The following is a 26712-nucleotide window of genomic DNA, read 5'->3' on the forward strand; positions in this document are numbered from 1 at the left end:
CCATAATTAAAAATCAGAAAAGTGGGTGGCATATTTAGTATCTTTTTATCTGCATATGATTATATAAAAAAGGTATGCATTGTTTCGAAATACGCAAATAACTCGAACTACAGTTAAACATAGATTTAATCGTTTACCGCGGGGTTTAAAGTCTCGATTAAAATTTATCATCTGATCAGTTTTCAAATTTCAAAGCCAGCGTATTGCTGTATTAAAAAAAGGATTCGATTTTGTGGTAATACTTTTTAATAAATTAGAGTTTCCGTTTTCGAGTAAATCTCACCTAAGTTGGCGTTTTTTTGTTTAAATTTGAAAAAAATCAATTACCGAGAGGTTGATATCAGGCGTTTATAATTTATTTTAAATTGTGTCGAAGGGTAGACCCTGCACCTAAAGCTTTCTTAAAACTTTTTTCGATACCAAAATGGAGTTTTAAAACAACGAAAAAATCTAAGGCAAGATAGATAAGCCTAGTGAAATTACAAGGTTGAAATTCTGAATTTTTCGAATCTGGGGATTTATTTGAAATCTGGGTAGTTTTGGCGAAAAAGCTGGGGAGATTTATTTTTTCGGCATACCATCACTATGCCATCACTGCTGTCACGGCACGGCTGTCACCCTGTCACCGCTTCTACCAGCTCCAACTGTCATCAGTTTATTTATGGTCGCCAAGAGAATGGTTTATTTATGGTCGCCAGTGTGGAGAGTGGTTTATTTATGCCAGTGAGAAACAATGAATTATAAAACAGACGTGTTTACATTTTTATCGCTCTAATACTGCCGGTTTGTTAGTTTTTAATCAACTTTGGGTCTCTGTCATATTTCACGTTTTATAATGACTTTTATTTATGTTTCGCAAGTGAACTCAAAAGTTTTTTCACTATTTTACACGTACCTATCATATATTTTTGTTATCATGCAGAGTTTAAACTTTTACTGTATAACACTATATATTTGAACCAAAAGCTTATCTCTAAACGTGATCTGTGTTCTTGTATATCTTTCTAGGTTATTCCAGTCGTCTTTGAACAGCAGATTGGCTCTGTTTCTTCTTAAATAAACTGTATTTTTCCAAGCTTTAACATGTAAGTTTTATAAACTTTGTGCATTATTGACATATGTTTAATTCTTGTAATACATTCGCATTAAGTTGTCGAAAAAATGGTGTGAAATGTACTATATTTATAATGTTAATTGTATCTGACGCAGGATTAACTAAAAAAAATGTGTCTGATTTATTGTGTGGGTGTTATGATTGTTCTACTAAGTGAAACCAACTAGATAAGGTTGTTTCTGCAGTGTATTACTTAAATTAATTGGACAATGTTGTCTGAGATGTAATGCTTGTATTTCGAGAATTGTCCATTATTTTGTAAATCCTTTATGATTATGGTGAATAATAATAATTGTTTGTTATGATAATCCATCTTTTTTTTCAGGAAAGTAAAGCTGCATTTATACTTAGTGTACTTTATTAGTGTTGTACCACTATGCTTGCTAGCCGAAGAAGATTATTATACTCTACTTGGTGTTGGCAAACATGCAGATCTACGTGAAATTAGACAAGCCTTTAAGAAACTCGCTGTTCTTCAACATCCTGACAAAAATCCGGTAAGCCTTTTTTAATTATGTTCATATTTTAATATCCAAACAATGTTTATAAATTTTATGTTAATAAACGTTTACTCAATGAAAGAGTCTTTAGTAAACAACTGAATTGAGAATGATTAACAACTTATTTAACATCTGAATTGAGAATGATTACCGTATGTTGCACATCTTGCCCTCTGAATGCGTAATGGTCTACATTTATTATTGTACTCAACAAATTGATTTTATTTTTCAGGATGATCCTGATTCTCATGACAAGTTTATTAAATTGGCAGAGGCCTATGATATTCTGAAAGACCCCACGAAAAGAAAAGATTATGATCAATACGGCAAGAAGAACTTCAAAAACCACGCACCGCCGCGTTACCACAGCTACACGTATTACAGAGACCAATTTGGTATATATGATGATGACCCACAAGTTGCTACACTTAGCGGAGATGATTTTGGTAATCAATTTTAATTAAAATTCACGGTAAACTGTATTTTGAAGGTCCAATAAATACCCATAACTGATCATCCAGCCCACCCTAACTCTAAGCATTATGAACCCACCCTGATCATGCATGGTCATTTCCGGTCTGATTACCTTTGAGAATGTTCAAATGATTTTAGAAATGTATTTTGCCAGTCAGAAAAGATTCCAGCTTTCTATTTAAAATATTAATATACTTAATCTTTTTAATTTTCCAGAAAACAGCGTTTTAGAGAATGCGTGGTTCATTAATTTTTATTCTCCGCTGTGTGGCCACTGCCACGACCTAGCTCCTGAGTGGAGGGAGTTGGCCAGGAATCTGGAAGGCGTTGTAAGTTATTATTTTCTTTTTTTTTACTATGTATCTTTAACTTTCATTGAAAATATATTACATTAAATCTCTTTCTTATTTAAGCTTTGCTTTTGTCAGCAAATATCATCGCTTATTAATTTTATCATCAAGAATTATTATTGTCCTCAAATGGGTATTGAAGTTTTTGGTATCTAAATCAATTATTTTATAGTGGTTCCTGCAATATAGAGCCTTGTTTTCTTCTTGTTAAAGGTTAAAATTGGAGCTGTGAACTGTGAAGATGATAGAATGCTGTGTCGCAGTTTGAATATTAGACAATATCCAACGTTAATGTACTACAGCGAAAAGGTAATTTTTAAAATTATTGACGGAAATGGCTCGAAATAAAGCCATTTGTAACAACACTTTCCAGTGTCTCTGGAAACAGCATCTTCTTTTAATAATGTTTTCATTCTGTAATAATTTACCGTAAGCAAGGCTATTGGAACTAAGCTAAGTAGCTCCTAAAATTGTAAAGGATGAAATCCCACCAAGCTGATAGCCGCGGCGACTGCACTCACTTGCAGCTAGAAATAAAGCAACTGAATTACATAATTTGGTTGCAGCTGTTTTCATTTCAGTCGCCACGAATATTGAAGAAGTAGTTAAACAATACTGCAAGAGCAAGGAGAAGGACGTAACAGCGCGCGGCTTGCCTGTTCAGTCGGTAGGCTAGCAACTTAGTGGAATCGGGGCCTTGATGTCACATTTCCTCTACGCAGGAATCAAGTCTTATTTCTCAAGCAGCTATCAATTGATCAGACAGCAAAAGTGAAACATTCTATTGTAAAATTCATTAATATGTGTTCTACATATCTCACATTCTCCTATTTCTATGCTGTACTACATAGTTTGTGCTGATAATATTGTTCACTATTAAATATTATTCTAGGCATCGATGCACGGGGGAACGGAGTATTTCGGCAGGAATACGGCCGAAGCCATGGAGAAGTACGTGATGGATCTCTTCTCAGCTTCCTTCCAGGTGGAAGTGTTGAAAGATTACCCAGAGTCGGGATTCTGGGTTTTCTTTCTCTGCGCCGAAGATGGGAATTGTGTAGAGGAAAACACCAGAACTAAACTCGCAGCTGTATTGGTAAGATAAATTATTATTCGTCTGAAATAAATGCTCACTTACTTAATTTTTTTTTAACTATGATATTGGGATGGCAGACTAATAGTCAATATAATAATTATCACAATTTATTTTCAACAACCATCCAAACACTTCTTCCATCACACATTCGTTAAATTTTTCGTTTTTACATAATACAGTGAAACCTCTATCTATTGGTTTTAAAGGGACCTATCGAAATAAACGATGAATGCGGGAAAACAATGAATGCGGGATTAAGAGGACAAAACACAAGGAGATACGATCCAGTAAAGATACCGTCCTCCCAATCTGCATAACCGTTGGTAGATTAAAATTATAAGAAGAAAATAAGTTTTAGATGTAAATAAATGTATTTATTTAAAAAAAATACAAAGCTAAACAGAACCAAGTTTATTGCATTGTAAATACATAATCTTTCATGGACATTTGTTTTTTTACTGTTTTATTTCCGCAAGTCAACAGTATATTTTCAGCTTTGCAAATGATATTCTTTTCGGCATCAGTTATTGAGTGTGCGTAGTAGAAAGTTTTCAATCTTTCAAAGAGGGTGCATGCTTCTAAAAATGAAGGTACAGGCAGCGGCTCCTCTTCATCAATATCGACCTCTTTTGTTGTCTCCGTCAATCTTGCGTCACACAAGCTTTCGATAGTTTTTATCCCACAAGTTGGGATATTGTCGTCGAAAGTAACAAAATTGTTAAAATTTGTCAAATTTGGTACCAAGAGATAAGAATTTTCTCCAGTTCGCTAAACTTTGATTCTTTACTGGTTTTTCTAGTTTTCGAAGATTTTCCGCACTTTTGAATTTGCTCCTGAATTTCGTTTTTTTTCAAGAAAATAGAATTTATCGTGGATGCCGCGATTCCTAAACGCTTGGCTATATCGATGCGTTTTTCAGCGGGGTTTTTTTCCACCTCTTCGATAATTTTCAATATTTCTTGAAGAGTACGTACTTTTTTCATCAAACGGCTCATTTCGAAAATAGTTTAAAATCTCAAAAAGGATAACTGCAAACACTCCACTAAGTTTGGGTATCTAGCGACAACTGACGACAACTAGCGACTGATGGCGGCGACAAACTGTTATTCTTTCTCTTTCTCTCTCAAAAGTTTCGCGCATCGTAACGAGTGCCGTCTGGCGCCGTTTAGACATAGACAAAAATATCAAATACGCGACGTAATTCCTACGATGAATGCGGGAAAATGGTGGACATAGAAACGATCAATGCGATCTATTTTTGTATGAAATGAATTCGGACTAGAAGAAATAAATGATACATCCGGGAAAACGATTATTCGAGGAACGATAGATAGAGGTTTCACTGTATTACAGTGCTATAAAGTTTTATTACATATTGTGGAAAATTACTATAACTAGGTAACTATGGAATCAGCTTCCTAGAGTTACACACAAAATCATACCTTTATATACTCTCCCATGTATGCCACAAACATAAAATATTTGTTTGTGGCATAAATGTACGCCAATAATAATAATGACGAGCTGTGGCGGCTTGTACTCACAAAAATGGGTGGTGTGCTAAAAATATTACCAGAATATCGGGTCAGGTAAACCTTCAGTGTTGAAGGACACTAACAAATAGCAATTTTTATACTTATACCGACCTTCTGGAGTGGTCGGTATGCGAGCTGGAAACTAAGTGGCGCTGTCTCGCCGAAGAGTTTAAGGCAATGACAAACGCCGTTCACATTTCGGAGATATTTCAATTCTATGGTCAGCATCCACGCTCTGTACGTATAGATAATTGATGTTCCCGGGTGACGTTTCTCGATGAGCGATATGGAATTCGCTCGCACCATGTGATTTCCGAAAGAAGGAAAATTCGAGCCGGTTGAATTTAACTTAATTCTTAGAGTAGCAATATAGTATTTCTCTTATTTGCTTTGATTTTCAGTGATATTATTGTCGGTTGATAATTATTATTTATTGTTATTAAGTTTAATATGTAGAACTCCATTTTAATTCTTATTTTTTATATATTCAATAATATTGTTATTGGGTTTATAAAACAGTTTATTTTTAAACAAGTTCTGCTGTGTAATTATTATTACGCGTGACAGCTGTTTCGCCTTCTGAAGGCATTATCAAACTGTCTAATTATTATTATTAGACTGACCGAAATTTTGGGATTGCGTTGCTCCAAAGCTGCTTAGAGCTAGCTGCCACTGATAATGAGTTTTGCGTGTAACTCAAAAAGTTATCCAGTTGCAGTAATTACCCCGCAATACTATGAAGTTATTATTTATATATATTCATACATACACGTTTCATTCCCAGTTTGTTTATTCCTATTTTTCTTTTAAGAGAGGACTGGTTTCAGTTGGGTTCACTGACAATAGTAATGTGATTCAGAAATTCAACACACATTATGAGTCCAAGGTTATGTTTTGGACACAAAAGGATGGAATCACAACTAGTATCGACCTCGATGGGGAGAATTTCATAGATTTGGCCCTGCAGGCATTACATCAGTTGCCGGAAGCAGAAAAATTAGACGAAGGAGGTTTTCAGGTAAACTATCAAATGTTTTAAATTTTGTCAAGTTTAAATAATGATTTTTTTTAACATAAAATTATAAAAAATCATTGTTTTCTTTTTAGAGGATTAGAACAGAGCTCAGGATGGGAGAAGATGAGCCATGGGTACTGTGTTTCACCCTAGGAATGGACACCGAAAAGACAGTTATTTTGAAGAAGCTGAAGGCATCTCTAAAAGGAGTAAAAATTGGTTTGTTTCTGATTATCCTATTAATGTATTTATTGCAAAATACAGTCTATCCTCTACAACCGGTGTACCCAACTTTTTTCAGACCAGAACCCTATTTCATAAAAGTATAATGGTGGTGCAGAGAATAATTTAAAATCTACTCAACTTTTTTCCCCGTGACATGATATTTGTAGGTGTAAATAAAATGCATAACTTTCAATATAATTGAACTTAAACCACAGACATAGGAATTAATAGACGAGAAGATAAAGGCGAGGGGTAAAATCAACTGTTGAAGAACGAAGGGAGTGAAGATGACTGTGATTCGTCAATAAATCAATCTGACAGTAAATAGGCATCTCGCATTATAATATCACCATTTACTTCTTAAAAGTAAAATCTGCTTTGAATGAATAGACATTTTTACATGGGAGCGCAAATTACTCGCCACGTTATGAACAAATTTGCGAAGTCCAAATTCGGCAAAGTAAGGCAGCTTCTATATTCAGAGTCGTAGTTAGTTTCAGAGTATTTAGTTAAGACACTTTTATAAATGTTCATAATTTACTTCCCAGCAACCAACCAGCTTTGTGTTTCACGTCCAGACGTTTCTCGATGTGATAGTAACAACTGATTCATATTATACGATGTGAATATGCTTAAAATAAAATAAAATAATGCTTATATATGGAATGTAATACGACAATTGGGTTTATTCTCTTTTTTCGCATCTATTTTTACCAGTTTTCATAGTACAAGTAAACATTTTGCCGTGTTATTTCGTAAAATGAACCGATGATGCCTCGACCATAGTTCGCACAAGAATGATGACGTCACGTTTTCAAATATCACTTGAGGCCGTACGCGAGCCCAGCCGGCTCAATGGAACCGGTATGGGGAGTGGGGATAATACGCTTTTAATCACTTAGGGCAGGTCTACTAATATTCATATGTCTATGACTTAAACATTTTTTTATTTATCTTATAAGCTCCTTATTTTACATTTGTAACAAGCTTAAAAATTTGCATTTGAGCAAATGGCAGATGGAACCTTATTGTTCCAAGGGTACCACTTCTGGAGAATTCCATTCCATGCCTGGGGGCAGCACTGAACCTGACTCTAGCACCCTCTCCCACCCACACGTAAATGCTTGTCTAAGCTTTTGCAAATCGTATGCCGTTTGTGATCAGAGATTTGCGAATGAATATTTGCAGTGAGACATTTTTTCGTAAATAGCAGGTTACATTCGGATATTAGATTAAAAATAATTATGCTATTCAAACTTCAAGACACACGGATTAAAAATTAATAATATTTCTAAAAAAAAAATTATTTACTGTTTCGGGAGGCAACCCCACAGAAAACCCTTTGCAACCCCATTAGTTGGGAACCTATGCTCCACAAGAACCTCGGATATAGGAGAGTTCGAATTTTAAATGTTACTCAGAAATTAATTTAAAAGTAATTTATTTTTTGTATTCCTCAAACTTATTACACAGGGTGGTTCAGAATGTACCTGACAAACTTTAAACAGTGATATGTATTTTTGTCTGATGAATTTTTGATCACTTCTCTTCATCTGCCCTGAAGATAGACAGTGTAACCATGTTCGAAACATTGGCTAAAGAAGGAAGAAGCCCTTCACGACATAAAACAGCAAAAATAAATCACGATAATCCTTTTAGCCGTGGAAATCTAAAATCATATTTAACTACAAAGCTAATTTTTTTTTTACAAAATATATAGGACTCGTAGTAGTTTATTCTTTCATGCATAAATAAAAATTTTGCCGATATATTAATTCTTATTTTTAAAATAATAAAAGTTCTTTATAAAGATAGTTTAGATTGATTTTGTATTTAAATTTCAGGTGAAATAAACTGCGCTAGGTGTGCCAACCTCTGTGCCTCGTTGCACATCAACAGGTACCCCACCTGGGCCATACTAAAGGTCGGGGGAGCATTTGAAGTCCATAATGGAAGAAGTTCGCTTCACGCCGTGGAGAAATTTGCAAGAGAAACTCAGCTGGCCACCAACCTGCATGCTCTTTCGCCTCAAGACTTGATGAGAATAATGGCTGAAGGTAGGACTTTTATCATCATTGAATAAACTTCAAGTTTATAGTTTATATTTACATTTATATATTATATGATAAACCATCTGTGTAAGCCTGCTATTCCCAATCTTGTTTTACCTGCGTTCTCCTCGGCAACCCATTTTCCCAAATTATACCCAACATATTGCAGAAATACTTAAACCCTCAGGCCTCTGATTTCTGAATGTATCTGAAAACCTAACTCTGTTTTTGAAAGGGGATGAATCACATTTTCAAACTTTGTTATAAGAAAATTTTGAGTACAAACTTAAAAAAAGTTTTAAAAATAGCTCACCTTACGTTTTTTCATCTAAAGACTGAACTAAAATTACTGATAACGATAAAAGAAATACATATTAGACAAATGTATTATAAACATTATTGTTACCTCACGTTTTTATCGTTTCATGTAAAAATAATTAATAAAAAATTCATAAATTTTTCTCACATTGCGGTCGGAACCTTTACTTTGGTAGAGGTGTACATTTTAATTTTTCTGTGATTCTTCTTGACTTGAATATAAAGCATGTTGTTTTCTCTTTCTGACACCGTTTAGATTATATTTATCACCATGACAGTTACGATTTCTATTGAAATGGCTTTATCTATGTTTAGTAATTAGATCTGAATATCAGGTTCTGATTTTTCTTACTCTTCAACATTCTAGGAACCCCTTGGCTCATTGGCTGGCTTTTAACAGGATGTCCGCCGTGCAAAAAGATGCTTCCAGCCCTTAGGAAAGCTAGTAATCATTTCACTCCAGAAGTAATTCAGGTATCCTCAACTTACTTATACATGTTCCCTTTTTAAGGCGATGCACCAAGGCGTGAAACATTCAGAATCGGCGAAATCACATTCAGCATTAAAAAAATAAAACGGTTTACATATTTATATACATACAAGCTGAAGGAGCCCAAAATATAAAAATTAAATTATGGTGTATTTTGTATAGATTATCTAATTATGTGGATATGAAAAGATTTGCGAATACCGCACATTAGTCCCATTTCCTTAATAATCTCGAAGCCAAGTGGAACTATGACATCCTTAACTGGAGTAAGTGAAGAGAGTGGAATATGAATTATTATTTTCACAAAGACACGGAAAAAGCGCCTTTTTCTAGGTCAAAACGCAAACCAATAAATTCTTTAGATTTTTATTTTTCAGAGAGTCAGTATGCCAACAATATTTAGATGAAAATTCTTTAGTATTTTCTTAATCAGAAATATTTAGAATTGTTTAAAATGGAAATATTTAAAACATATCAGCTTAACTGGCTAGTAACCGAGTGAACAAAATCTGTAAGTCAACTTCTGCAGTCCTCAATCAATGCAACATTTTCTACTTACACAAAAATGTGAAATGCTCAAAGTGTCCTCAAAATCTTTTTGGTGGGTCAATCCGCACCAAATCATCCAGAAAATTTTGGATTTGTCACCCACCATCTCAGATTTTGATGAAACTTTAAATTTTTAATCCTTCCATATAGATAAGAAAATATACCAAATTTTACCTTCCTACCTCAACTCGTTTTTTTTTTATGGGCAGTTGAAGTTTGGGCAAAATAAGCGTTTTTACATATTCCGAGCACTCCGGAAGAGCTTGTACCTTCGATGAAAAAAAATTGTATCTTTGTCATTTATAGTGCAAATGCAATGAAAATTTTCAATATTATCAAGAAAACTATGCTGATTGCAGAAAAAAATAAATAAACCCTTTACATTTATCTACTTGACTTTAAAAAATTACCAAAAGTAATTTTTTAAGTAATTTTTGGGACGGAAAAGGTACTTTACAAAAAAGCAATATCTCGGGAAGGTACAGTGTTAATGAAGTAATTTTTTTTTTTATTCATATCTACAAATAGCATAGAATCACATACAAAAATAAAATTCATGGCATTTTACTTGCTTCAATAAATAAAATCCATTTTAAACTTTTTTCAAACTTTTTGTAATTTTTTTTTTATTCTTATCTACAATAAACATAGTACAACCTAAAAAAATAAAACCCCTGGTATTTTGTGTGCTTCACAGTGCAGAAACGTTTTTAAAATGAGAAATCTTAATCATACAGAATTGTTCCAAGTTTTTTAAAATCTAGATACTGTATTTGCAAATAAAAAAAGTCAAACTTATTCGGTCCTTTACAACATGCTGGTAAGCTTGCAATGTAAGCTTAAGGCACCAACAAAATAATGTACCTTGTTCCTTACCCTGAATGCATACACCATAGCAATATTTTATAACAAGATCAGCTTTTTAACTCTTTTCAATACAAAGTTAACTCTTTAAAAAACAAATACAATAAAAATAAAACAGGCAATGTAGGATTAGGTTAAATGAAAGTACATTACAATAATATTGTTTACAAATAAATGTTCAAGTTCATTTTTTACTTTTATTCTTGATCTGACCCATAAGATGGTTGAACTTTTGATCAGCATGATGAACGTCTTTTTCAAGAAAGTAGTAAGCTCTTCCTAAACCTTTTGTTGTGGGAGGGTCAACGATATTAAAAATATTTTGTAGTGGAACAAAACAAATATCTTCTTTTTGATGTGGCCAGTAAAAGGATGGAGCTGGGCCAAAAGGATGCATAAACTTGATTGATACATCACACTCGTCTTCATCTTTGGAAACCACAAGTCCAAAAAACCAATGATTGTCATATACGCAAGCTACATAAGAGTTTGTACAAATTTGTACCATACTTAGTTGCTCAGAGCGATTTCGTTCCCCACTGAAGTTAAAAATCAAAGCATAATCTGAATCTGAACTTATCCTTTTTGTGCCAACTTCATTTTCAGACAGAGGAACAAAGCAGTGGAAACCTCGAGTGCCTGGTATTGTTTTAGCTTGTGAAAAACGCTGCTGTAATTGTTGCCTGCAAGTGAATAAGCTTTCTTTTCTCAGCAAGTAAAAATATATATTTTCTACTCTCGACTGACAAAACTTAAAAGTTTTGTCTACAGTTGTGATAGTGTTGCCAGGGCCAAGTTGCAAACTTTCTCTAGTTAGAAGACGTTTTACTGTTCCACCTATTCCATCACAGGGAGATTTCCCATGACTCGTAGCAAAAAACGACCAACATGCTTTCAAGTTGAAGTCTTTTTGATGGTGACACAGATTTAAAAAGTTTTTGCAGTTTTTATATTGCGCTGCGCAACCATCAGTAAAATAATGAACACTTTGAATTTGGGGAAATTTTTGATTTAAGAATTGAGCAACAATTTTTTGAGTTTCGTAAACGAAACTTACATCATGTTCCAAGTCATCTGAAATTACACACAAGCTTGACACTGTGAGATCTTTGCCAGGCTCTTCACAAGTGTAAATTACCACTGGGTGGAGTGAACAACTGTCTTGCGTCCAGTGGTAACCCTGGACTTCATTCTGGATAACATAGGAGAAGTTTTCACTGAAGTCTAATAACACAACAGCTTCATTTATCTGAAGCTGTGCTTTTAGGGACTCTTTGAGATATTTTGATTGAGACTTTGTTATAAAAGAATGAGGAAGAAGTTTTACAAGACTCTTCACAAGATGTTCTACATATTCATGAAAGGGAACTGTAACTGAAACCTGCTGTGTTCTATCAGTAGTTACCCATGCACTGTATGTAATTTCATCTTCTTGGTCCCATTCTTCAAATTTTTCTAACAAATGTTTCTTAAGATTTTCACTAGATGTTGAACACTTATCGCAATGTCGAAGCATACAGTCTCTATTGTTCTTTGAGCACACTAAGTAGTCCATTAAATCATTGTACGTTTCTTCACTGTCACAAGCATTAAGAAGCAACACTACATTTTGATGAATTGCACAAACGCAGACAGAATGAGAGCCTGGAGAACCTACTGGCACACACCATTTGGGACGCAACCAACAAAATTTCGAAATCCCAATTTTTGAAGCAGGGTATTCAAACTTGAAGGTAGCATAAAGTTCATTCAGGTTACAAAGCAATAGTCTTTTGTTGTTCATAAACATTTTTGGTTATGCTAACTTTATCTTTTTTCCCTGGCATAACACGAGAAAATTCATCGTTTTGGTAGAAATTTTTAACCAAAGTAACTGTTCCTTGGTCTAATGGTTTTCCTTTTTTTGGATCAGGTAAAGCAATGATACCATTTTCATTTAGTAGCTCTCGTGCTTTACGAACTGAGTATTCACCAACACTGAATTCTTCAGCAACCTTTTTTCTACTCCACGAAGTTGGAGCGAGAGTTAGAAGCTGAATTCTCTCACGGCGTGTAACTTGTGTTTCCAATTTTTTTTTAACCAACTCAACAAGCCTGTCCATGTCATTAGCTTTTTCTTGAATACATCTTGGTATTTTTGCATCACATTTTACTGGGGAAAATTCTTTTTCTAAAACTTTACTTACTTTTTTCTTTAAGGTTGAACAAGCAGAATCTAACTTCCGTTTAGCGTAACTAGACTTACTGTGGGATGGTATTGCATGTAGTTTAAATGGAGATTCTCCAATGTCAGTTAAAGAAGTGTTGATTTCTTGTAAAAAAATTTCTTTGTTTAAAACATTTTCAACTTCACTTATGTCTTCTTGAAAAGTGTTAAGCTCTTCAATTTCATTGTTAAGGTTTTGGCTCTTACTAATTTTTGCTCTGCATGCATTACAATTTTTTTGTCCAGGGATTGCTTTATTAGTTACTTTTAGAATGGTATTAATGTTCTCTGAAAATTCCAAGGATACTGTTCTTAAAGTTTTTGTAATTTTCCTTTTGTGGCTTTGGAACGGGTCAAAACAAGCTTTTTGAAATGTTTCATATTTATTTAAGTTAAATATTCTGTGGTGCTCACAAATGTTGAAAACCAAGTCTGTAGATACAAAACTTCTTTGTTGAATAAGCTTTTTTTCAAATTCACTTAACAAATCCACACTCGTTAATTTCTCTGACTTAGTATAACTTTTTTTGTGACATTCAGTACCATTATGTTGTCCCACACTACATTTAACTAAACTTGTTTCGATTAGAGACATTTTAACAACGTACACCATAACATGAAACAACTACTGTATTTATATAGATGATCACTGCTTTGAAGCTGACTCAGAACTAAGCATGTCAGAGGAAACAAAGCATGTAGTATCCTGCAAACTTAGTGATGAGGCAGATAGTAATTTTCATGTTCTGTCTTGTTCTTGTTGCAGATACATCATTTCCATTAAGTGACTTGTCTCTAGGACTGTTTCTTTGATATTAGTCCATTCATTCAACCTATATTACTAGCTATATACCTAAACTATAACTTGCCCAATTACAAACTAAAAATAGATATAAAAAAAATCACAAAAAGTTTGAAAAAAGTTTAAAATGGATTTTATTTATTTTTGTATCTAGATTTAAAAAAACCTAGAACAATTCTGTATGATAAAGATTTCTTATTTTAAAAACGTTTCTACACTGTGAAGCACACAAAATACCAGGAGTTTTATTTTTTTAGGTTGTACTATGTTTATTGTAGATAAGAATAAAAAAAAATTACAAAAAGTTTGAAAAAAGTTTAAAATGGATTTTATTTATTGAAGCAAGTAAAATGCCATGAATTTTATTTTTGTATGTGATTCTATGCTATTTGTAGATATGAATTAAAAAAAAATTACTTCATTAACACTGTACCTTCCCGAGATATTGCTTTTTTGTAAAGTACCTTTTCCGTCCCAAAAATTACTTAAAAAATTACTTTTGGTAATTTTTTAAAGTCAAGTAGATAAATGTAAAGGGTTTATTTATTTTTTTCTGCAATCAGCATAGTTTTCTTGATAATATTGAAAATTTTCATTGCATTTGCACTATAAATGACAAAGATACAATTTTTTTTCATCGAAGGTACAAGCTCTTCCGGAGTGCTCGGAATATGTAAAAACGCTTATTTTGCCCAAACTTCAACTGCCCATAAAAAAAAAACGAGTTGAGGTAGGAAGGTAAAATTTGGTATATTTTCTTATCTATATGGAAGGATTAAAAATTTAAAGTTTCATCAAAATCTGAGATGGTGGGTGACATGGCCTGGATGATTTGGTGCGGATTGACCCGGAACCTAGCCAGGGCCTTTACGACATTGGGGCCCTATGTACAATTTGGTATATTATTTTATGAGACCTGTATCCTCAACGTGTACCATTTTCACAGCATCCCCGAAGATGACACTGTAAGCCTTAAGGAACTTATTCCCCATCGGGGCCTCCTGTGTGAATTTAACATTAAGTATTAAATAAAAATTGGCTCCTGGCTGGGGCTCTAGCCTAGGTGTTCCACCCCATCCGAGATGTCAGGTTACGTCTGTATCTGGCACTAAACATTTATTATGAAAAAGAATAGATTTGTAATTTAACCCCCCCCCCTGCCGACGTCTATGAAAGGTTTCCTTCTTAAAGGCATCTGCAGATGAATCCACAACTGTAATTTTATCTGTAAGCGAATCCCCAGTTTAATTAGCATTACACTCATAATTTCTAATGACACATTTAATATTTTATTGTACATTTAATTTCTTATTAGTACATAAAATATTAAGAAATTAAAATAAAATTAAAAAGGTATGTACGATCGCCCATTTATTTGTGTCTAAACTGCTTTTTAGTAACGTAGGTGCATACATAAATACCTGTCAGCTATTTTATACCTTTCTCTGGGTTTTGTAATAAGGTCTTAAAATGTATCTAAAACACCGTGAAAGAAAACCGTTCTCGAGTTCTAGAAGTAATTTTTATACTCTTTTTTTTGGGATCAGCAGGCTGCACCGAAAGTGCTCGCAGGCCGCGGGCGGCAGGCTCCCCACCCCTGGTGTAGAGAGTGAGATATAGATTCCTAATCAATCATTAGGTCAATATGAACAAAATGTGAATAGTGGCAGTTTCGCTTTCATTTATGATATATCAGGTTCCCAGAAACTTCAATTCTTATTCTTTATCTTCAATATTTTGTTTTAGTTTGGAACTGTGGACTGCGCCATGCATTCCCATGTCTGTTCCCGCTACAACGTACACATGTATCCTACAACGGCTATTTACAACGCCAGCTCTGTCTTCACCTTCGAAGGAGATCCGGATGAAAAAGCGATTGTGGACTTCATTCGAATGATGAAATATAACTATGGTAAGGAAATTCTCCTTAAAATTACTGGTTATTTTGGGTAAAAATACAAATACTTCCTTGTAGCAACTTTCAGCTGATTCAGCAAATGATACAAAAGTAATTAGACCTAAAAAACTGAACTAAAATAACTGATAATACTATTTTAATTATTCTGTGATTAACTTCTATATTTAAATATGTAGCTTCTTGTTTTTTCATTCTAAAATGGTTTAGATTATATTTTTCACCATGATAGTAAGATACAATGATTTCCATGAGACCATATGAGCTGTTCAAATAATCGAACAAATAGACTCTACGGGTACTAGCTGTTGGTTCGCTAAACCAAACAAATTAGCCTGAAGGTTTAAACATGTGTGTGGGCGTTCGTCAGTTCAGTCAGAGTTACTCAATAAACATACTACAAACATCACAGTGCGCGAGTATCGCGAACACTCAAAGACCTGAACTCTCATGAACTGACGTCATTTCAAATATAATGGAACATGTGTAGCCACATTGGACGAACTGCAAATTGGATCAAGTCTCAATGCAAATTGGACGGTAAACTTCATTGTGTGTAGCGGCCATTACTCTGACAGAAAAAGATTATTTGGTAAAAGAAAATATACAGTACTCTCTCAGTAATTCGCACTATAATCCACTGTTATTTGTACTAGTTGAAAGCACAAAATCAAGCTCTATAATTTGCCGGTATTTGTATGCCAAATTCCATAGTCCGCCGAGTTCCTAGACTCAAGCACGACGACATGAGTTATCTCACTCTTACACAGTCAGTTACTATACCGCCGTCTAGCTTGCTCTCGCTGACCATTTTACCACTCACCAGGGTTCATTAGTTTGTTGTTTTCGAACATTTTGGTTAGTCCTCTGTGTTTTCTTGCAACTTTTCCTGCAACTTATGTTTCTGTTCGTTTCATTCTGCCACGTTTTTTGTTTGATTATATTAATTAAGTTTTCTGACAAGCGTAAACGTGACACCTTAATTTTAAACCAAAAAATGATAATTTTATGAAAGATCGATAGCGGTGATTGTTTGTTTTTACAAAATGTCTCATTTAATTTTTATTGTATTTTGTCTGTATGTACTACAATTCGCCGCCTTCAGTAATTGGACAAGTGCTCAGTTCTCGTAGTGGCAGATTATTGAGAGGGTATTCAGATATCCATTAGTTAGAAGTCAAGGTGGTTTTACTTGATTGTTAAGTACTACATATGTACATATTTAAGAAACGTCTAATCTAATTATTCAACTGTTTTCTCTTTTAGTTACTACTCTGACAATGGACAATTTCCATTCTGAAGTCGGTGCTAAAAGTGAACAGGATATATATGTGGTGGAGTTCTACGCCCCTTGGTGTGGTCCTTGTCAAAAACTGCAGCCAGAATGGCGGAAAATGGCTCAAAAGGTAAAGAAAACTGTTTGAGGTATCCAAATTTACTTGATGAATAATTTTGATTTTCCACTTTGATTGTGAACATTATTGCTCACATGAAATTTAATCAAAAATCATTCTAATAATAATAATTATTATTATGTGTTTCAGCTATCTCATTTAAAGCACGTTAGTGTTGGTGCGGTGAACTGTGAACTAAATCGAGAACTCTGCCTTCAGCAAGTTATCAAATCATATCCCACTATAAGATTATATCCCACTGGGTCTCGGGGACTCAATACAATGGCGTAAGTTTATTATTACCTTTATTTCTTTTATAATGCCCCTTATACCACTAGCAGTTACATCACCGCCTTTGGTAGGCTGCCAATACCAAATTCCACACACAAAAAAGCATATGTGATGCAAGGTTATCAATTTCTTGTTTACAGAAGGAGCACAAATTTTGCACCAAGTTATTGGGGTTCATTTAAAACAAACCTATGAGAAGGATCTATCAATAACTTTCCCAAGGCTAGTCGCAGCCTTGTCTTAGCCAAAGTCTAATGCGGCATTATGTTTTGTTTCAGGATATATGCAAGTTATGAAAGAGATGCAACAGCTCTACATAAGTGGGTTCTTACTTTTGTACCATCCTCAATTGTCCAACTGAATGCTCAAAACTACAAAACGCAACTTCTTTCAAAAAGGTTTGATATCATCAAAAATACTAATTTAGGTTTTTTGTTTGTCTTTCTATTTAACTCTGGTTCGATGAACTCGGATTTACTTTGAATTTGTCTTCAAGTGTGCCAAGAAATCCCCCCGACTCAACAAACTTGTGTTGATTTTTGGTATTTTTATCCTTAAAAATGCATGTTTGTCCAACAAATGGCGTTGTTTTAAAAAAAGCATGTTTGTCCAATAGATGGCGCTGGTTGTTTTTGAATAACATGTTTTTACCTGTCACAGATTACATATATAATATAGATATATAAAAACGTGCATATTCGAATGCAACGTTGTGTCAAAATTTCAAAGTGTGAAGAATTTTCGGAGATTTAAGATTTGGAACAAACGAACATTTTTTTTATATAGCTATTTTTATTTATTATATTATAATATTTTTTTATAACATTAGAGAGAGAAAAACATTTCTCTGAATATAAGTAACTATTCTGGGGAAACTACATAGGATAGATATAATATGTATACCTTTTTTATAAATATATGAACATAATATCTAGTATACATCACAAAAATATAATTTTGCCAAAAACAAGTAAGTTATTACGAAAATAGTGTCAGCCGACACACGGCCGGCGATAACAATTTTACTCCTGTTTTTCAATTTTAGTATTTATTAAAACATGGCTTATAAAATATATTTCTTTTTTAAGAGAGGACCGCACCTGGGTTATAATGTTTATGGCACCGTGGTGTGGATACTGTCATCAATTCGAGCCTGAATTCATCACTGTCATTCAGGTAACCCAAACTCTAATTATTATTTTATTTTAATGTTTGTAATAGATTTTTCTTATGAGCAATCGTACCTAATCTAATCAGTATTAGAACCACTGTTTCATTTACGGTACCAATGTCCTCTAGAAAAAGAAAACTGAGATACTTAGAGACTACAAATGATTTTTTTTTCAATGAATTCGGCTGTTATTGTTATTCTTTCTCACCTTTTAAACTGCATGTGCTTGACTCCCCAGATTGTACTTAATGTGGTCTAGAAGTGGGAACCTTAGATCACATATTTTTTCGTTGTCCCTCTCTAAACTCTCTTCTATCTAGCCTTATCTAAAATTGCCTCCCCTCCGTTCAACATCTCACCTCTTCTAAGCCTGAACTCAACTCCAATCTTCCATATAAATAAAATTAACATACAAATTCACCCTCTCTCCATAATTTGAAATGATGGCCTTGAAGGTTGAAAGTCAGAAAAATAAAAAAATAAAATAAAATTAGGCTGTTGAATGGGTCAAGAGACTGCGAAATCTTAATTTCATTTTGTTTTTATTTTGTTTTCTCAATATGAACATTGTGTTTTCAGCGGCTAGAACATATCGTTGTCGGTGGAAAGGTTGATTGCCAAAGAGAGGGAACCCTCTGTCACCAAGAAGGGATCAACAGCTACCCCTCTGTCAAGTTGTTCCAGAGGGTGGACGGAGTCACTAGACTCAACGGAGGTATAACGATTGAAGGGTTCACCAGTGAAGCTTTGTACTCGGAAATATCCCTCCTCGCAGCCAATGCGTACATAACTCCAGTTGAACATGACGAACTATAGTATGCGAAATTAGTAGTATTTAATGATGAAATTATTACAATGTAGGTGTTGTTCATGTTTGAACCGCCCATTCATTCTCTTCCCCATCACATTTGACGGTATTCCAATTTAGTATTCTTAAAAAATAATATTTTTTAAATTAGAATCAAAATAATATGTAAATTAAATTATATTATATAAGACCAATTATTATAGTCATGTACCAATGACCAGCTCTAAGGTTGGGATGTTTCAATCTCCGTCTCATTTGATTGGCAATGTGACAGATGTGATTAGAGCAGTGATACTCAACCTTTTTCTTCTGCGGGCCACATTCATATGTTTGTAAAGCTACGCGGGCCGCAACACTATACTGGTCAGTGTTGCCAACGGTGTGAGCTTGATTCCCCCTTTTACTATTCGAAATCCATGGGGGGGGGGGTTGTTAGAGAATTTCTGTAAAACATAATAATTCCCCAAAAACATCATATGTAATTCCCAACAACAATTTTTCGAAATCCACGGGGGGGGGGGGGGGGGTAGCTACGGAATTCCATTTTCGAAAATTTCCGGCCGCGAAAAATATTATATCATATTATATTCTTCGTTGGTAGTAACACTGGTAACCATTTAACTTTAGAACTGTCAAAATTTTATGTGTTGCCACGGGCAAAATTATTTGCGCGCATATTTGTCTGTCAATTTTTTGTTTTTTAGAGATAGATCTAGCGTGTGCAGTTATGGTGTGTAGTAGCAACACTCTTATAGAATATTATATTATATAGATAGTATATTATACTTATACTATCCTCTTCGAGTTTCAACGTCTGTACGTCAAAGTCGCAATTAATCTCAAATTAACGTGATATAGAATGCCAGATTTTGTAAATCATGTTCCTGATATTAAATGTATGGAGGGCCGCACAAAATAGCTCAGCGGGCCGCATGCGGCCCGCGGGCCGCAGGTTGAGTATCGTTGGATTAGAGTGTGAAACACCACAACCTAACAAGCAAAAAATGCAGTTTTCTGTTCTCACTAAAACTCTGGTATTCTTTGTAATAATCAAAGTGATTACCTATTAAAAGTGGGATAGTAATTTTACTTAGTTGAAATTTATTATTTGACAACCTCAGTGATAAAGTAGTGAGAACTTTAGCTTGGTCCAGAGATTGTAAATTAAACATTAGAGAAGTGCAAATAAAATTTATTTTGTCATACTTTTTTTACATGCGTATAATTTAAATTATAAAAAAAATTAGGTACGCACGGATACTCTCAGTATCACCTTGGTGAGACATCACCATTCAAAATTAGACTTTAGTCTGAATGGCCTACATTTAGTAGCTAGATCTGAATATGAAGGTACTTGACATTTTTCTCAACTATTTCCTCTTCATTCCTCCATTGAATGTAGGCAGTTTTTTGGTAGAATTTGAATCATCTCATCTCTAAAATTAATAAGAAAAGTTTTTTATTTGGAGTTGTGATCTGATAGAAATAATAATCTTAAGAAGAACGATTGCGCGGCCTTCTTCATTCAAAACATAAATTTTGATTTGAGGCCACAATACTTGACCAAACTGAATAATCATTTTTTTAATCAAAAGGTATAGCAAATATCTAGTAGGGATGTATTTGTGTTTTAAATTACAGGCCATTGAAGAATTTGATTTTTCACGGTATTAGAAACAAAAAAATAGTCTTTTCCAAACTGCTATGTAAATACAATGAAATATAAATTAAAAAATAAAACATTATAAAAAAGACATTTTTTGTATCGGACTTTAAAATTAATATACAACAAATTCGTATTCCAATGTAAATCGGTTGTTTGAAAGTTAAATTTAAGCCCATCAAAATAGTTTTTTTAACAATTCAATTTTTATTTTATTTTATGTAAGTTAACATTATTTTTAAGTCGTAAATAATTTCCAAACTTGCCTATAGAATCGTGAAAAATCGATTTCTTCATTGGCCCATATTTTATAAATTGAAACACAAATAAATAAAGTAGCAACATATCCGTACTATATTTTTTCAATACCTTTTGATAAAAAAATTATTTTTTAGTTTGGTTGGTTATTTTGGCCTCGAATCTAAATTTAAGGTTGCGCAACTGTTCCCCTTAACCGGTGTGCAATTTTTACATATGATTTTTTTAGTATAAAGTAAGTTCACGCAAAACTTTTATATTTTAAGTTAAAATATATTTTAAATGTAATACTTTACGTTAACCTGACTTTATCACTTTATTTTATGCATTTTTTGCTTTCTCATAATAATAATATTCAAATGAATAATTAATATTTTTGTTAAGCAAGCTTTGAAACATTTTTTTTATACAGGGTTTAAATAAAAATGATAAATTTTTTTTTAAATCTTTCGGGTACCTGCTGTTACACCTGTATAGATAATGAGTGCGTAGGTAACTACTTGTTACCTTCGGAATATGAGTATGTAATGTACCTACATAATGTTAGAAAATTATTTTATTTAATACTCAAACTGCATGTCAAACAATAATGCAGCATAAATGAATTTGATAGGGTCTTTTAAAGCCAGGAGGCTTAAGGACCTCTGCAGATGATTTTTTGTAATTATCACAAGTAAAATAGGTCATCTCCATCACTAAGGCAATGATTGTGAACTATGCTTTCTGAGAGTCTACAATACGTAGTTTGTCATCGACCAAGATTGTAGACTGTCGGAAAATATATAGGGTTTTCCAATAAGAGGTGTGAATAGCCCGCTATTTCGGTAGATATTACTTTTGACATTTGACAAGTAGAAACTACGCCATTAATAACAATGGAACGATACACCATGCTGATTGGGTCCTTGAAATGCGTGAAAATTCCATCGAAAAATCATCTTGAGTGATGAGGCCCATTTCCACCTCGGCGGCTTCGTCAACAAGCAAAATTGTCGCATCTGGGGCTCGGAAAACCCAAGAGTTATTGTTGAAAAGCCTCTCTATCCTCAACGTGTGACTGTTTGGTGCGGTTTATGGTCCAGCGGAGTCATTGGATCTTACTTTTTCGAAAATGAGGCTGGAGCAACAGTTACGGTGAATGGATTGCGCTATCGAGAGATGATTAATGATTTTTTATGGCCGGAATTGGATGGTATTGATCTGGACAACGTTTACTTTCAACAAGACGGCGCTACGTGCCACACAAGCAACGAAACCATTGATCTTTTACGGGAAAAGTTTCTTTGAATATCAAAATAACACCTCTTATTGGAAAACCCTGTAGTATAGCTCTTTGTTTGCCAACGCTAAATTTTCCCTGTGCGCCAGCCGATTATATTTTTGTAATAATTACCTATTTTTCTGCAAAATGATGTTTTTGTGAATTGTACTGTTTTTTTTTACTAGATAATGTGTTTATATATATAAAAAAGTATAAGTGTATATACAATAAGTGGTTTCTCCAGAATAGCTAGTTACATTCAGAGAAATTATTTTTTTGTTTATGCCTATCGGGAAAGGCGGCGCACAAGTCTTATACTTTACCGACAGTCTCCAATAGTTTTAAAGACCATGATTGTAGACCGTCAGAAAGTAGTATGCTTTCTGACAGTCCGCAATAGTTTGTCAAACGACCATGATTGTAGACTGTCAGTAAGTACTCTGTCTACAGGGACCTTAATAATCTGAAATTGTATTTATTTTTAACTTTTCAGTAGGCTTTTACTATTACTAATTCCAAAGAAAATGTGATTATTTGTCATTAGTATGGTAATAATAAAAGAACGAAAAGATTTGTATTAAGTATTTAATAAATAAACAAATCACGTAAAAAAATACACTTTTATTATTTCGTCAAAATATCGGCTTGTACGATCTTCTGAATTCATTATAAGAACTGATATCTGCTGTATTGGATGGAATTATTTTCAAGTCTATAATGGGGATTTGAACTTTGCGTTTACTAGTAAGTGATGCCTCACTTTTACTAGTTAAAGATGCTTTGTCTTTATTCATTATGGATGCTTTCAGTTTTTCGTGTCTGATTCTATGTCTTTTCATTTCTGAGATGTTCACGAAACCAAGTTGGCATTGGGGCCAGTCACACTTGAATTTCTTGTCGCCTGTGTGTCTCTTCAAGTGGTTGGACAGATGGTAGGAGGTGATGAACGACTTGCCACACATCGTGCACGCGTATGGACGTTCTCCCGTGTGAATTCTCACATGCTTTTTCAGTGCGTGTGAAACTGTAAAAGCTCTGAAAAAAAAACACAGATGAAAGTCCTGTAGCTGACAGCTCCCTGTCTCTTTCCTATCTCATAAAGCCATAGATACATTACGCGTTATGCATAACGCATTATTTGGGCGTGGCCTAAACGTATTATATGTCACACTACACTATAATCTTCCTCGGGAGAGGGGGTCAGATCAATTGGGGAACTGCGGCGGAATATCATTTATTTGTATGGGATATGTCACCTTGACAGATGACCGCTGCATAATTACGGCGCTCCGTAAATTGTTAAAGGGGGGGTCGCATAATTTTCAAATATTGCCTGGCTAGCAAATCGCGGCGTATCATCGTCGCCACGCCCACACTTATAACGCATCATCTTTCAGGTATGACAGGTCTGTATGGGATTGTATGGTGAGCAATATTAAGTTATATAAAGCACTTCAAACTTATAGCGTAATCTGTCACCCCCATCAACATGTGGTTTATGAGAAAAAGGGAGAGATTACAGCAGTGTGCCTTTGATATAATTAGGCTTTTGTAAGATTAGCATAATGTTTGTTTTTATATGAAGAATGTTTATACCTGGGGCACAATTCACATTGATATGGTTTGACTCCGGAATGTGTTCTAGTGTGGATCATCAAGTGCCCCGCCTGAGCAAACCTAGAAAGAAATTATTATTGTAGTACAATTGTAACTAGTTATAATGGATAATTGTGTTTAATAATTGAACTAAATAACAATAACCGTGAACATGATTATAACTGAGGAGACATTTTTTTTTGGAGTGTGCTAAAAATCGTGTTCTTTTGTTTGGCTGCCACGGTACAAGAAGTAATGAAGAACAATGGTTCTATCTAGTTAAAAATATTGTAATGTTGTTTGATTTTAAGATAAGACATTTGAGTTCTTGTCAATTACATAAACACTCGGAGCATGGCAGGCGTACATAGGTTAGGTTAGTTTACTTTTGTGCTACCTTAAAAAAATATCACCATGATTTACGCCTGTTTATTGACATTGAAAGTTTAGAGTCAACTGTTGTTAAAATGTCCAGACTTATAATACATATATTTACCTCCGATCGCAAATATCACAGCCAAATGGTTTATCACCAGAATGAACCCTTTCGTGGTCCAGCAGATTACCGTGAAACAAAAACGTTTTTCCACAAACTGTGCACATGTGTTTCCTAGTTTTGTCCCTTTCCTTTGGTTTTGCAGCAGAACATCTAAAATAAATCAATAAATATTCCTCATTAAAGATTTTAAATTTATTGAAACGAAGTAAAAAGAAAAAAACAGTTATTCTAAGAAGGTCTTCACTAAGAACTAAATTTAAAAGTTTGTAATCATTTTTACAATGGCAACATTTACATTATTTAAAATTAGATGATAAAAAACGAATAACTGAGTTGCAAAAAACATTCTTTTGTATAATAGGTATGACAAACCCAGGAGGGTATAACTCCGATCGAAAATTGGAACCGAAATATTGTGACGTCATATGATTACCTAACTATATCAACCAATGAAAAACTCTGAAAGTCTATGGAATAAACTTTCAGAGTTTTTAATTGGTGTATAGTATAATAAGTAGGCTCTTAATGAGAATTTTACTGTCTATATATTAGAAAATCTATGGTTTTTTAGGACCAATTTGTTTCACGCAACAAGCCCGAAGATATAGATCTAGTGGTTTATTTATGGGCAAACCTTACATTTTATCTTTTATTTTCTTCTCCATAAAGCTGTCCTCTGTTTTCTTTGTACAAGATTTATTATGCATTCTCTGCTTTGTATTCAATATTTTATTCATTCTTTTTTTTGATTCGATGCATCCCGTTTTGTTGCGTTTATCTGATTTTATAATTGTAGCCGGTGGTGCAACGGTATGAGAATCTTCATATTCAGCTATTATAGGTTCCATACATGGTAACACTGCAAAACAAATAATAAAACAGTATTATAATAGTAAATTTTTAAAGTATGTTAATTTTGAAGGCATTTATATTTAACACCGTGGGTTCTGCTCCATTAACTTAAACCACAATAAATATGGTAATAATTGTTCTATTTCAAAACTTACATTCATCATCACACTGAGCTGTTGTCGAATCCATGGAGTCATCCTAAAAAACATCATCGATTACTATAAAAATTGTATTTTTGTTCAAGTTTTCATTTTTCTGTGCAAATGCAAATTATATAATGTCATTTTAATTTAGTGGCCTTACCTCTGATTTAAATAATTTATTCACACAACTGAGCCCAACATATTCCATGTATAATTTTTCTGATGTTTCACATTTTTTACGGAACTTGTATGCACTATCCAACTCTGTCAAACACTGGGAACAGATATTTGATGGAAATCCATCGTTTTCTTCAACCTAGAAACAAAACAACATATGAATAAAAATATCCTATGTTTATAGCATGTTCATTTGCAAATAATGTACTAACTAGTAATCATTAACTTCGCTGCGAAAATTAAAGGTTCTTCTATTGACATAATGCAGGAAAACAACAAAAAAGTATTTAGGGATTATTTATTACTTTTACATTAAATTGAGTCACTTCATACTAACACGTATTGCACTGCATGCCATCAAACGATCACTTATAGGGTCATCGGTCGCTGTTTCCCGGAATATGTTGAATTCTCCTTTACTAAGGCAAACTCTGCATAAACAGATTGCATTATTCATTTGTGAACTTTGCATAAACATTAGCTTAATGTTAAATTTACACGAATCAAAAGAAGATGCAAACAACTTATAATCTATAAAAAATATTAAATTTTTCTAAATTGGACTTGATTACACTCTTTGGCAATCCTGAAAGTCGAAATCATTAATAAACCGTTCTGTCGAAATCACGTCGAAGTAATACAAGCCATAAATATACAAATGATACAAACTGACACGAACTGACAGTTCATACCATAAATATACCACTCTCTAGATCGATATCTTCGGGCTTTTTGTATACAACAGAATTATACAGTACTTAACCACAGATATACAAGCAGTACCTACCGTGCGGAAAAGAGCAGTAGACAAGATAGAAAAAACTCAAGGTCATCTAAAAGTAAGATGCAACCATAGACAATATAATTGCTCTCGGCCTACTCCATTCATTCACTAGCCCAAAAAATATATTTTAAAAATAAAAATGTCCTTGAAGCAGAAAAATGTCGAAATGTTTTCCAAGGGCAATGTTCATCTGACTAAGAAAATAAACTTTTACAGTGCATTTCCTTGAGATGAAACTTGTAAATCTGAGAAGAAGAAACCCAAAATGACAAGAAATTTGCAAAAACACTGAAGAAAATTTCCAAAACATG

General features: G+C 33.8%; 2 protein-coding genes across 2 annotated transcripts; one reads left to right on the top strand and one right to left on the bottom strand.

Moving 5' to 3' along the window:
- Nucleotides 1-647: 647 nt before the first annotated feature.
- LOC149421210 (endoplasmic reticulum disulfide reductase DNAJC10-like) lies at nt 648-19675 on the top strand. Its single transcript, XM_089635896.1, has 17 exons — nt 648-783; nt 1009-1085; nt 1440-1611; nt 1847-2060; nt 2305-2417; nt 2652-2747; nt 3331-3534; nt 5881-6087; nt 6177-6303; nt 8154-8366; nt 9046-9152; nt 15336-15501; nt 16771-16910; nt 17049-17185; nt 17468-17587; nt 18278-18365; nt 18940-19675. Coding segments are annotated over exons 2-17 (2343 nt in total). The 5' UTR covers nt 648-783; nt 1009-1083; the 3' UTR covers nt 19177-19675.
- A 3281-nt stretch (nt 19676-22956) lies between these two features.
- On the bottom strand, nt 22957-26280 carry LOC149421211 (uncharacterized). Its single transcript, XM_089635897.1, has 7 exons — nt 25955-26280; nt 25601-25756; nt 25453-25495; nt 25085-25304; nt 24443-24595; nt 23947-24027; nt 22957-23385 (listed from the first exon to the last, which is right to left on the bottom strand). The coding sequence occupies exons 1-7, from the start codon at nt 26093-26095 to the stop codon at nt 22983-22985; spliced, it is 1197 nt and encodes a 398-aa protein (XP_089492023.1). The 5' UTR covers nt 26096-26280; the 3' UTR covers nt 22957-22982.
- Nucleotides 26281-26712: the final 432 nt, after the last annotated feature.

The sequence above is a fragment of the Hesperophylax consimilis genome, chromosome 9 (assembly GCF_061612785.1).
Source record: "Hesperophylax consimilis isolate HC1 chromosome 9, BYU_Hcon_1.0, whole genome shotgun sequence".
Lineage (NCBI taxonomy): Eukaryota > Metazoa > Arthropoda > Insecta > Trichoptera > Limnephilidae > Hesperophylax > Hesperophylax consimilis.

Excerpts from the sequence above, each read along its gene's own strand:
- LOC149421210 (XM_089635896.1), top strand. Across the intron at positions 2,418-2,651 it reads CCAGGAATCTGGAAGGCGTT|GTTAAAATTGGAGCTGTGAA; the intron begins GTAAGTTATTAT and ends TTCTTGTTAAAG. Across the intron at positions 2,748-3,330 it reads TAATGTACTACAGCGAAAAG|GCATCGATGCACGGGGGAAC; the intron begins GTAATTTTTAAA and ends ATATTATTCTAG.
- LOC149421211 (XM_089635897.1), bottom strand. The coding sequence starts at position 26,095 with ATGTTTATGCAAAGTTCACAAATGAATAATGCAATCTGTTTATGCAGA. Across the intron at positions 25,496-25,600 it reads ATAAATTATTTAAATCAGAG|GATGACTCCATGGATTCGAC; the intron begins GTAAGGCCACTA and ends GATGTTTTTTAG. Across the intron at positions 24,028-24,442 it reads TGTGATATTTGCGATCGGAG|GTTTGCTCAGGCGGGGCACT; the intron begins GTAAATATATGT and ends ATTTCTTTCTAG.